Raw genomic sequence first — 12,681 nt, 5'->3', positions numbered from 1 at the left:
AGACTATCTAACAGCTGCTAAAATTTTAGCTCCACTCTCACAGTCCCCAAATCCTGTCCCTTGACTAATGCAGCCTAAGTTCCCCATGCCTTCTGAGAACTGGAACAGTGAACAATTCTTAGAATATAACAGAACTTTGACCCTCATCAGTTTAACATAGAAATTCTTTAGGCTGTCTGCTCTCCAGCAGAACAGCTATCTTGAATTTTTCTGTTGTGATGATTTTAATGTAAGCTAACAGATTTTAGTTGGTTTTTCTTCTTTTACAAGTTCATTCTCATTTTTAAAGGATAGTTTGACCAAGTATTTTTTTTCCTTAAGAAGTTTTAGATTTTGTTACCTTATCTCATGGCACCCAGTGTTGCTGATGAGAAGTCCATATTCTGCAGCAGTATAGTTCCCTATTCTGGGGTTGGCCCCTTTTTTTGCAGCCTCTGTGATTCCCTGCAAGGGCCATATCTTGTCAGTGTGGCCCCTTGTGTGCTTTCTTTCTCAAGGATCACATAATTTCTGGTCCTCTGAAAAGCATAATTACTCTGCTTTTCACAAATCACAATGTACTTACTCTTTTAAAATATGACAAAAAATCATAATGACTTGGTCTTAAGAGGGGAGATTTCAGCATGTGCTCCAATTAAAATATTATTTTTATTTGTTTGGATAAGTCCCTATGAAACTATATTCCAAGGGAAAACAACTGGGTGTCCAGAGGAAGACTCATTTTTACTTTATACTTTTCTCTATTTGAATTTCAACTTATTGTTTCTGTTTTTGGATTCACAATAATGGCATATATAACCCATTGGACGTCATTTTATTATCTACCTCTAAATGCACCCATCAGCTTTTCCCACCTGCTCTGGTGCCCTATGTATTCTCCTTACTGGTGTGGGCTACATCGAGGGCTCCTAGCCCTCTGTTTCCAGTTGGGTTTGCCTAATAGGAGGTGAGTGAGGTTGGGGTATTTATTCCCTGGCCTTTCCACCCTCTTCCTCCACTACATAACTGACTACCCTGTGTTGGTTCTGCCCTCCTACTGAAGACAGCAGCTGCCAGGTGCTCCTCTGCACACAGAGACCCTCATTTCCTCCTCTTGATCCTTTAGGCCTGGGGTAGCAGTGGCTCCTAAGGTTGCCAGCCTGGAGACCCACATTCCATTGCTGGCTTATCTACACCCTGCTACCAGCTTTGTAATTAGTCCCTTCATTAAATTCTCCTCAAATTGCTCAGCTTGAGTATCATTTGTTTTTGCCCTCATTCCTGACCCAAACCAAAACCAGAAAACAAAAAACCAAAGCAATAAAGTATTTAGGTAACTTAATTATATAGATTCATCTTCTTGCTGTTTCATAACAGAATAAAATATTTAAGAAAGAAGAAAGGTGAAGAAAACTTATTTTCATCAAAGGGACCATGCCACAGAGGGAAAGTAATAGTAAATATTTCATGAGTACACACGTAAAGCTGAACTTCCTCTCCCTTTCCTTCCCGACAAGTGTTGTCGGCTGTCTGGGCCTGGAGGGAAAGCAGGAGTGGATGAATTCTTGCTGATGCAGGTCCTTCTGCAGTACTGTGGGGTCCTGCTGCGGAGACTTATAGACGCTCAGAGGTGAAACGGGCCATGGGGACCATCTAGCACAACAATGAACAGCATAGAGCATTGCAGTTTGTGATATAACCTTAGATTTAATTTGCATAGCAAGTATATAAAAACCACCCCATGCTGGTGCTGCTTCAGTGTGCTCTTAAAAAACATTCCAGTTGCCAAAAACTGGTGCTAATTTTCCCTCTGGCTTTTGGGAGAGTAGCTAACAATGGCAACAGGTAGCATTCACTAAATACTTGGCTGTGGGCTGGAGACTATGCTCCAAGCTTTATAGGTATCATGTTCCACAGCCCTCACCTAAGCTCCACAGAGGATACCCATCCACTGCATCCTAGTGTATGATAGTGGCAGGTACTAGCATTAATCCAGCATTAATCCAATTCTGATGAGGATCATGAGGCAGAAAGAAGTTAAGGGGCTTGCCCATCAACACATGGCCATTCAACTGATGGAGCCAGGATCCAAACTTGAGCGGTTCAAACCCCACGCTCATCCATTGCATCGTTCCTTCCTGGTAGAGTATGCAGAAATAAATATGTATGTATAATGCAGGCATATTGTTTTGTGCCTGAGAGTATACCAGATATCCTGTTCTATGTCACTAAACACATAATGCCATTTTAAGTGATGGCAGAACATTCAGTTGTATCAATATACCAGTTTGCTTAATCAATCTCATTGTTAGATTTTAGTTTGTTCCTCTCCTTCTCCTTGATAATCCCTTTGTAGTACTGACTCCTCTCATTATAATCTCTGACCCCACGATCTCCTTGAGCTTCATATCATCTGTAAATTGATGCTGATAATACTTCCCTCATTGAGTGATTATATATGATAGCTATTATTATATATTGCAATTATTTTTTAATTTTTTATTTGAGAGAGCACACCCGAGTGGGGGGAGGGGCAAAGAGGGAGGTTAACACAGGATCTGAAGCAGGCTCCAGGCTCCGAGCTGTCAGCACAGAGCCTGAGGCAGGGACTGAACTCACAAAGGCATGACAAAGAGGTCATGACCTGAGCGGAAGTCAGGTGCCCAGCTGACTAAGCCACCCAGGCTCCCCAGCAATTATTATTAAATAGAATGTTAAACATTACTATTGGGGAGTGGGTTCTAGATGACGCCAATTTTCTCCATTTTGCTTATTATTTATACTTTGTAATATTTCAATGTATTGTGTAACAGGAAATGAGTTTGTTAGAGTTTAAGACAAATTTTTCATTTAAAAATATAAAGGTTAAAATACACTTTAGCTCTCCTGTCCCACAAATGGTTTTAACATTGATCAACAACAGTCACTAATACAGGCTAAAATCATGGAGTTTTGTCACCGAACATTGCTACTCCTGAGTCATCGTCCCATTTGTCAATATCCCACACTCTCTATGCAATCAGAAAACGATTCCAACGACACTTACCGATCCTTCCCCTTAAATAAATACACAAAAGCCTTGCTCTGATTGCTCTGTATTTATTCCTGATACACATGCTTCTGCTAGAGAGTGTTTTAGGTGCTGGCAATTCACAGGACTCCTTAGAAATGCTAGAAAGGTGCTCTTGTCTTTGTTACAGGAGTGATGCTGTATTCTCAATCAGTCCCCTATGTTTCCGTATCATCTTTTGATGACCTTTGTGAGAGTTTGGTATCTTAATTCTAGTAAGAATCACACACTGATGCATTTATACCTGAGCTCCAAGCAGGGCTTAAATGGGCTGCTGACGAAATAACCAGTGGAATGCATCTTTAAGACAGATTATTATCCTATCTGTAAAAGGGAATCATAGGCATGTATAAACAGAACTTATCCTTTACTGTTTGGATTACAAAATGTAATTGTTTTCCTCGTGAATGATCTCATGCCAAATGACTGAGCTGCCAACAACAACAACAACAAACAGCGTGTGTGTGTGTGTGTGTGTGTGTGTGTGTGTGTGTGTGTGTGTGAGAGAGAGGGAAACATTATATTGTAGTAATTTTCCACAAGAGAAACTTGGTTGCTTTATGTTTCACCATGTAGCAGCCAAAATAGCTTCAAACAGATTTCATCTACTAAAAGAAAGTTTGCTGGTTTGAGAATTATTAATGAAAGAATAAAACCCAATCTTCAAGGTAATTTTTCTTTTATTTAAAATGTTAACTCACAACGCATTATACAATGAAGTGAAGACCTTAGAATCACATTAAAACTTTAAAAACATCTCTATATAGTCACAACACATGAAACATGCTGCAGGGATACAGTTTTATACCAAATCTTAGTACATTTCCACCATGAAAACAGATGAAGCACAAGCCTGTGAGTTTCCTTTCCTTTAGCAGTGGCTGACGTGACTGCTTCCAAGAAACAAAAATGACTTCTTTCTTTGGAGACTGTATTTCACTTTCATTGAACACTGTGCCTTGTTGAGGAATTACCACTGGCTTCTATGTCTGAGGGAGTCCTATTAGAATTCTAACACACTTTCACAACACATATTGGCACGATATGATATGAAAAACAGTTTTTTGAGTTTTCAACTCAAAACAATTGTTATTAAATAATTATTCCTCATAGTGCATGTCTCATTTTACCTTTCACTGGCCACTGACACAAATGAAGCTCAATAAATTACACATTAGCTGGTTTATTTACGTCTTCTTTCATAATCCTGCATCGCACGCCTTTCGTAAGCCACTGAGAACAAAGAGAACGTAGAGAGTTTTTTAAGAGGATTCACTGAGGTAAATAAACTTCAAGACATAGGGGAATTAAAAACTCATCATGACTTTCCCCCCTCCACTGAAGTATTTCTAGGAATTTTATTTGCATGTCCTCCAATCTTGCTTCAGTCTCCATCCTGATTGGAAGTGTTCTAACCACAGAATTCTTGGTTGTTCAGCTTATCTGCCATATACTTTGTGTCCCCAAAGCACATTCCCACAGTCTGTTGCAGTGTTACTCCCCAACAACTTTCTTAAGTAGGGGCAGGCCCCATGGGGATTTATAGAATGGATAATTCCTCAAGTACAGGAATAGAAATAGCAGGATAAAAGCAAAATGTGAGACTTCTATTCTAGGACAGAGTCAACAAACTACAGGTCATGGGACAAACCCAGCCCACCACCTTTTCTTGAAAATAACATCTTGGGGCACCTGGGGGGCTCAGCTGGTTAAGCGTCCCACTTCAGCTCAGGTCACGATCTCACAGCTTGTGGGTTTGAGCCCTGCATTGGGCTCTGGGCTGACAGCTCGGAGCCTAGGGCCTGCCTCTGATTCTGTCTCCCTCTTCCTCTCCCTCTGCCCCTCCCCGATTTGCACTCTGTCTCTCTCTCAAAAATAAATAAACATTAAAACAGTTTTTTTTTAAATAAAGAAAAGAATGTCTTACTGGAACATGGCCACACCCATGTACTATGGCTACTTTAGTATTATATTGACAGATAGGAGTAGTGCTACGGAGACTGCACAGCTCACAAAATCTGAAATGTTTGCTATCTGACTCTTTACAGAAAAAGTTTGTGGATCCCTGTTATAGGAGTACCTAATGCTGTGAGGGTCTCCTGTCTTGTGGATACCTTCCAGTGATGGACTGTCCTTGTTCATTGTCAGTAGGTAGGGCAATTGTGCCACCCACATACAACATAGTTTAACTTACCTCCTAGCAGCCTAATGGCCTGTGAAAGATTAATCACTGCTCCAAAGGTACTTAACGTATGGCTAGCAAGTAATTTAAATACTCTATCTGGACTTAAAAAAAAGCCAGAATTATACTATATTACATATTATATTAAATTATATGCAATTTCAAGGAGGTCTGCAGTTGTCAGAGAAGGAAAAGTCCATTTCTCATCCTGCTTTGTTTGTATAAGGAGAAGGAGGAAGAGGAGGGCAAGCCCAAGTTCAGTTCCTGACTAGCTTCAGGTAACAGGATCTGACCCTCAGGGAAGTGAGGTGAAATAATGTAAACTAACCAAAGACTCATTAGTGTCAGCTGGAACATAATAGCCTCTTCCCCAGAAGCAGAATTTTTTTACCTGGTCCTTGAACTCTCCACAACTATATGTGTGTTCATAAGCTAATGAGGCGTTCTCTACAAAGCAGGGCTCTAGATTTCTCAGATTGTCAGAGGGGTCTGTGACCACAAAAGGCTAAGAATCAGATGTCTGTAGAACACAATCACAGCCTTGCCTCAGCTGGTCATATGAAAAGATCTGAGTGTAGGTTACATTTTTGCCCATTTTTCCCTTTTACATTTTCTTAACTGAAATGGAAGAGTGAAGATTTAGTCATAAATTGATTCTGATTCATTCTAGTGATTCTATTTATCTGTAATTATATGATTACCCTACCTACATTTAAAAGCATTTGATCTGTGTAAATTGCACAATATCTGTATTATTTGTAAAATTAACCATGTTCTGATACCTGTATTAATTCTGGAAGTAGATAGCTGGTGACTAATAGGATTATCAAGAAGACCACAGTTGTATAAGAGCTGGTGTACATTTCTGCTACAAGCCAGGGTGGTTTAAATTTATATTCCATTTCCAAAAGCTAGAGGATAGCATGTGGTAAGATAATTTCAAGCTTTTCATTAGGTACATTGTTAACTTCTTCAAAATTTTAACTTGAGCAGCCCCAAAATTACTGACATGGGTATACAAATGTCATATCTAGATTTGGAAGGTACGGAACCCATAGTAGGGATACATCACTTTCACACAAATTTTTCAGATAATTATGCCAGCACTTCTTAGTTACAGATTTTCTAAAAACTTGCAATATTCTAAATGATTGAGTCATGCAGTTGCTTTCTAATTAATTACTTGATTAGTACTATAATTCTCTTTCCATTGAACGTAAAATAGTTTGAATAGCTTTCCTAAGGAACCTAATCATTATAAAAGCTGAATGTGCTTTACAAAAAAATCAGTCTCTATGAAAAGGATATAGGAATTACTTCACATTGAAAAATGGTATGGTGAGTGGGTTTTCAGATCTACGTATGAGGCCTTTTCACAGAAGACAAACTAAAGAGAGGCAAGGAAATATGCAGCCTTTATGGTAAGTGAAAGACTTATCCAAGATTAAACTGGGTTAAGAGAACTGTGGCATCCTTTCACGCTCAGTTTTGCAGCCGGAAGGGATCGCAGCCCTGCAGGGTGGCTTGATCATGTTATGTTCCTTTTTGAAGGCACTGGGATGGACTATGTCATTCTCATACTCTCAAACATCCATCAGGATGTTTCGAGTTTGAATCTTTACAACTTCATAAAGAGCAAGTGATCTGTATAAATGGAAATAGTGTTTTGTTTATGTTGTGCTGAAAGACTGCCGGATGTAATGTGTTCTAAGACTTTCAAATTACCTTGGTAAGTAAGTGAAACCTGGTCTTATTTCACCACATACCCTTCCTCTCTTAGTTCAGTGAAGTTAAGTGTGGCTGATGTAACAAATATAAGGAGAAGAGTAGTAGACTAGCCCAAGGATTCAGGTTAAGTAAGGATTACGTGGGAGAGATGCTGGGAAGGCTGATGGTTTGAGAAAGATCGATGCATCCTGGGTGATATTAGCTTAATCAGCTACAAATCCATGCCTGGACTTATTTATTGCAGTTACATTTTTTTCATCACAAATACTCATTTTGAATTTATTATGCCTTTTTAGTACTTTGAAAATTAAGCTTTAGAAAAAAATATAGATTTAAGATATTGTCTATTTTCAGTCATGGTTTTATACATACCAGAATTTAAAGCTCTTTTGCCCATTAGTCCAACAAAGGAATCTGTTTTATGCCCTGGAAAAATACATTTAGGGGTATTTCAATATGTAGATCTTCGAGGAAATCAACGGTTAAAACTTGTACCGAAGAAAAGCAAGCTTTTGAATATATGCCTATATAATAAATACATAACCATTTCAAGTTTTGGGGAGACTGAAGAAATGATGATTCCTAATAAGTCTTACAAATGACATTAAACAATACAAAAGAAAGCATTTTTCTTAATTCTATGTCTAAATATTAGAATGTAATATGAATAAAGTGTACTTGCTATCTGCTCATATATGTTTTAAATATTGTTGCTATTTAAGCTAGCTTTGACTTTTAGGGGGTTAACTTCACAAACAGAAATATCCAAGTAGATATCCTTGTGTCTCTGACTACGTTGTTATTTCTCAGGAGCTGAACCTTAGTTGAGTAGATCCTTGCACCTGATGATTATAAACTTCTAGAAGGTCACTATTTCTATTTTGTTGGATTTAAAAAAAATACTCCTTTTGGAAAAGTGTGTTTTCACACTAATAGAGCACATTTATTTTCATTATATAGAATTTTGCTATATACAATTCCCTTCAAAGTCAAATCTTTACAATGTAAATAGGAATAAGATTTACTTTCAAACATAAAGCTTTCGGGAAAGCTTACTATTTCAACTTTAGTGGCACAAGGTCTCGTGGTTTAAACTGTATTATTTGAGAACAGGACTGCTGTTTAAACGTGACCTCCTCTGCCAGCCAGTGAACCCAAGTCTAAGTAGGAGATGTGAGTGGACCCTGGGGTAAATGAGTAGGATTGAGATGGACCCGGGGGGACTTCCTGTCAACTTGAGCTCTACTAACTGGAAAACTAAGATCTAATGAATGTCAAGTGCCACAAGTCTGCCATCTCCACTGCCCTATGAAATATTTCCCTGAACTTTGATAGATCAATTATGGGATCAAAAAACTGCATTTCTAGCTCTCTTTACTATGGATTCTCTACTCGTTCACTTGATCCTCTCAATTGGTTGCTGGATGACCCTAATACATGATGTCCTCAGGAGACCTAGCAGACTGAAATGTTAGGAGATGCCTATAAATGCTTATTGTTATTGTTTTTGTTTTTGTTTTTGCAGTGGAGGTGGTAAGGGATGGGAGAGGGTGTGTGCAGAAGGAGAGGACTCTGTTGTGGATTTTTACCCCTGGACTGAAATTCTTATCTAAAACTAACAATTTATAGGAGTTAAAGGATTTCTTCTTGCTTTTTTTTTTTTTGCACTTAAACAACAATAAACATTTATTATCTCACAGTTTCAATGGATAAGGAATTCAGCAACAGGTTAGGTAGGAGTTAAAAGGATTTTTAACATAATGCATCATTTTGGTAAGTAGCCAGGTCTAAAAAACAGCTTTGAACAAACCTATTCTGGATATAATTAATAGGAGTCTCCCCCCTTCTAATACCGTCTTCATTAAAAATACTAAGTCCTAAGTTATTACAGAAGATATAAAATGAAATTCAATCTAATTTACCTTTGCATTGGTAAATGTCAAAATTATTCAAAATAATTAGAAACTTACTTTTATGAGAGATCCGGCCACGCCCTAGAAGAAAGAAAGGCCAAGTTAGCAGAGCAACAGATTTGTTTTAAAGACGCTACATTTTTAAAAGAGAATTATAAAATATGTTGATTTTTAAAATACCTAACATTTCCCATTCCTGTACTATCCTGAGGAATATAGCAGAACCATAAATGCTAACCAAATTGTTAATGATAAAAACAGAATAGCAACCAAAAATATTCCAAAGGGAGTATTTTTGAGGGCCTTCTATGGGCCAGATTTAAACCCAGAACTATTAGGCCCCTGAAGCCTAACAGTAACTGTTAGGCCACACCACCTGTTTTCATATAAGAACCATATCTCGGGGCGGGACTACTATTTGACATTCAGAGATGGATACAAGTCTATAGTTTTATTAAACAGGTATGACCAAGAATCTATTTCAGCCCAAAAAAGACTTTCTTCACTTCTCCTACATGTGCATTCACATTAGTAAAATAAAGATTTATAGAAATGTTTACCATAAAGAGCCTTTGACAGGGCCACTTGTTTTTCAATTGAGGAATCTGACAAAAGATGAATTGACATTAACTATTTGCACGTTCCACTGATGTGACAAATAAAAGGTAACAATATTTCTATCACGAGACATGAGGCACCTGAATCTAATCTAACCCCAATGGTCTAAAATGGGTTTCCACAGGCAGTTAGCCCCCCTGGAGGCCCCGCGCCTTCCGCTTTGTCATTTTGGATCTTCAGTCAAGGCAGAGCTCAGCTAAGGCTGGTCCCCGTTCTTGATTTGGGTCACTAATTGTGTGAGGCACGCGCAAATGATCTCTCCCTCCCTCCGCGGACTGGTGTGTGTGTTGGTGGGTGAAGGCCAGAGTCGCTCCTCGGGGATATATCCATTTTAGGATGGAAACTTCTACTCAAAGAGCAAGAGAGACTGGGAGCTCTGAGAAGAGGCGACGGGGAGAGAGGGCGACTGCTCAGAGAGACAGAGAGAGGGATGGCTGCCTATCTCACCAGCATCCCGTTTGCCCATTAATCCGAAGAACTGCTGAGGCTTGGGTCTCCGGGCGATTCTCTGCAGAAGATGCTCAAAGGGCTCGGGTAGCTCCTCCTGGGGGCGGACGCACAGACAAACGAGCGTGTAGGCAACCAGCGCGTGGCGCCGGGAAACCCGAGTCATTCCAGTGGTGCGCGCCAGCCTTGGGAGAAGCTCGGCTGCGGGCACCACCGCCGCCAGGGCCCGGAAGCTCGCCCCAAAGGGAGGCGAGAGGAGGCCCGGCTTCCCCGCGCCGGGGCGGAGTGGGGTCCTAGCCAGGGAGCTCCCTTCCTACACCCCTCCCGGCGGAACTCGGTTCTAGCCGCGCCTCCACCCCCCAGCCCCGCCCCCGATGGTTAGCAGGCGGCGCGGCATCCCCGAGCTCTGCACGCTTTCCGCTTTTTGCTCCTAGCTTGGAGACCCTCCGCTCATCTGTTGCGTGGCCACCTGACTTTCTCTGGACTCTGGCGCGGGCTTTGGAGACGCCTGACCGCCCTAAACGCACACAGGTGTGTGGCGGGAGTGGGGAGGGAATGACAACGCTTTACTGGAGACCTGCTCCGCGAGACTTTTACTGTTCCCTCGAGGCGCGCCCCCTTGCAGGAATAGCTTGCGAGCCCAGTAAAAGAAAACTCGCGGCTCCGTCCTCGGGTCAGCAAAATAAAAGTCAAGGCTGGAAGCTACCTTCCCACCCACCCCGCCCTTCGAAGCCCCCAGCAACTTGCCCTTTGCCCCTGCTTCTACCAGCGTTGGGCGCGCCCCCTTCTGCCGCTGCCCAGCGGTTTCCAAACGCCCGGTCCTTGCAGCTAGACTGGAGTCCCCGAAATCTCCCGTTACCCCAGGATGAAACCTTGTGAGGTTTTCAGCCTTATGAGGACCCCCCTCCCCCCGGGAGTTCCCGAGACCCGACGGCGCAGACCCCGGGAGGAAACTTGGGATCCTGGGCACAAAAATATCGTGCGGGCCCCGGGGAATGGCGTTCCTTTACACCCCCCCCCCCCTCCCCCCGCGCGCCTCCACCGCCCCTGGTCGCGGTCACGGTGTCTCCCAGGCTAACTAGAATGTTATCGCAGGGGAAGTGATGGCCCCCTAGGCCTGGAAAAACGGCGCGCGCCGGCTGGAGACCCGTTCTCACCTTGATCTGGTCGCTGTCGGACCAGTCGGACCAGTAATTCAGATCTTCGTTATCTCCGATTTCTTCTGCGAACAGTTGAGTGGAGATGAGAAAAAAGACGGCCAAGGCCACGATGATTTTCATGTTGGATTTCTGGGAATTGTGGGGAGGAAAAAATGTACATATTGGGGATGGTTATCCAAGAGTTTGGGCAGCATAATTTCTGGTCCCACAGCCAAATCAGGGCCGATTGAACCGAAGGATAAAAAGCCTAAAGGATACCTTGTACGCCTTAGGAAAGATAATCATGCCCCAAAGCTTCTCAAATCCCCTTCTCTCTGGAACCCGACTCCTTCCGCCCCAGACCCACCGATCCATACCTTCAAGCCAGCAGGCTCTGCAGGTGGGTAACAATGAGGGGCTTTGGCGTTTGGGATACCCGTCGCCCCGCTGTCCCCCCGCAGTCCTCCCGCTGTCCCTCGCTCCAGCGGCCCATCCAGCGTGGCCAGCCGCCACCTCGGAGCGATGCGCGGCGCGGGCACTTACTGCGGCGGGCAGGCCCGAAGGATTCCTCTGGCTGCTCTGAGCGCACGCGGGGCGCTCTGCGCTCTCGGTCTCCGAGGTGGTGGTGGAGGCAGCGGCGCGCTCTTTTGCCCGCTCGGTGCCGCGCGGTATTTATCTGAGCCCCGACGAGCCCCGAGGCCCACGTGACACGCTCCCACGCGACTTTCTGCTCAATATTTAATTAACCGCCTCCTCTCCTTTCGCTTGCGTCTGATTGAGAGTTTCCGAGACGGTAACCCGTCGGTGCCCATAACATCTGGACCCAATTGGGTTCGAAATGACGCAACTTTGGGAAAATCGAGATCTCGCCATCCAATCCCGAGCGGCCCGTCTTCTTCCGTCTGCAGAGCTGACGCCCCCTCCCCTCTCCTTCGGAACGAGGTCCCATGACACCTGAGATTACTCATCAAAATTGAGCAAAGTGACTCATTCCTCGGACTTCCGTAACTTTTTTGTCCCTTGAGACGTCAGAATAAGTTGCACTTTTAAGGATGGCCAAATAACTTAAGGTATTAAGATACTGTCGTCGGAAATTATGCTAAGAAGAGCATTTCAAATGGAAGGAAAAGGCTTTTTTTCCCCTCTTCTATCTCATCTGCAGTGTCTTAAGTGTTTCTGAGATATAGTATCTTCTATGAGCAGAGCATCCTTCTCCCAAACCAGATAGAATACTGGCGTTTCTCCAGCATTACAAAAGGATTTTCAGTCCTATAGCATTTCAGAGGATGGAAAGCAGATGTATTTTACATTTTGGAGAAAGGAGAATTTAAACGTGGCGATACACGTAGAACTTTTGTATCAGTGCCATCCTAGGATATCTTTTGTTCCAAGCTAGCAAAATCCTCTTCCTTCACACATCCAGGAACAGGGGTTGGAAGAGGACGTTTTCTGTTCTCTCCTACCCTTTCTCGCTGAAGACTAAGACACCGGCGAGACCATGTACAGGATCCTTACTGGATGTCATTAAAGGATTCTACAGATCATCCACTGATTTCTCCTGTATATGAAAATAAGTGTAATGAAGATGCTAACTGGATGGTCATT

At 42.5% G+C, this 12,681-nt stretch overlaps 1 protein-coding gene across 3 annotated transcripts; it reads right to left on the bottom strand.

Annotated features, from left to right (window-relative positions):
* Nucleotides 1-3,711: 3,711 nt before the first annotated feature.
* Nucleotides 3,712-11,851, bottom strand: TAC1 (tachykinin precursor 1). 3 transcript variants are annotated; one of them, XM_007076686.3, is made up of 7 exons: nt 11,620-11,849; nt 11,095-11,226; nt 9,938-10,034; nt 9,433-9,477; nt 8,930-8,953; nt 7,332-7,385; nt 3,712-4,282 (listed from the first exon to the last, which is right to left on the bottom strand). In XM_007076686.3, exons 2-7 carry the CDS (start codon nt 11,215-11,217, stop codon nt 4,233-4,235), a joined length of 393 nt encoding a protein of 130 aa, XP_007076748.1. In that variant the 5' UTR covers nt 11,218-11,226; nt 11,620-11,849; the 3' UTR covers nt 3,712-4,232. The 3 variants fall into 3 exon arrangements, with proteins under 3 accessions (XP_007076748.1, XP_042833332.1, XP_015390575.1); XM_042977398.1 differs by lacking the exon at nt 11,620-11,849 and adding an exon at nt 11,454-11,525; XM_015535089.2 differs by lacking the exon at nt 9,433-9,477 and having other exon boundaries at nt 11,620-11,851.
* Between the last annotated feature and the right edge of the window lie 830 nt (nt 11,852-12,681).

Source organism: Panthera tigris, chromosome A2 (assembly GCF_018350195.1).
Source record: "Panthera tigris isolate Pti1 chromosome A2, P.tigris_Pti1_mat1.1, whole genome shotgun sequence".
In the NCBI taxonomy this organism is placed as follows: domain Eukaryota; kingdom Metazoa; phylum Chordata; class Mammalia; order Carnivora; family Felidae; genus Panthera; species Panthera tigris.
Note: the sequence above shows the minus strand (reverse complement) of the source record. Positions and strands in the feature narration are given on the sequence as shown.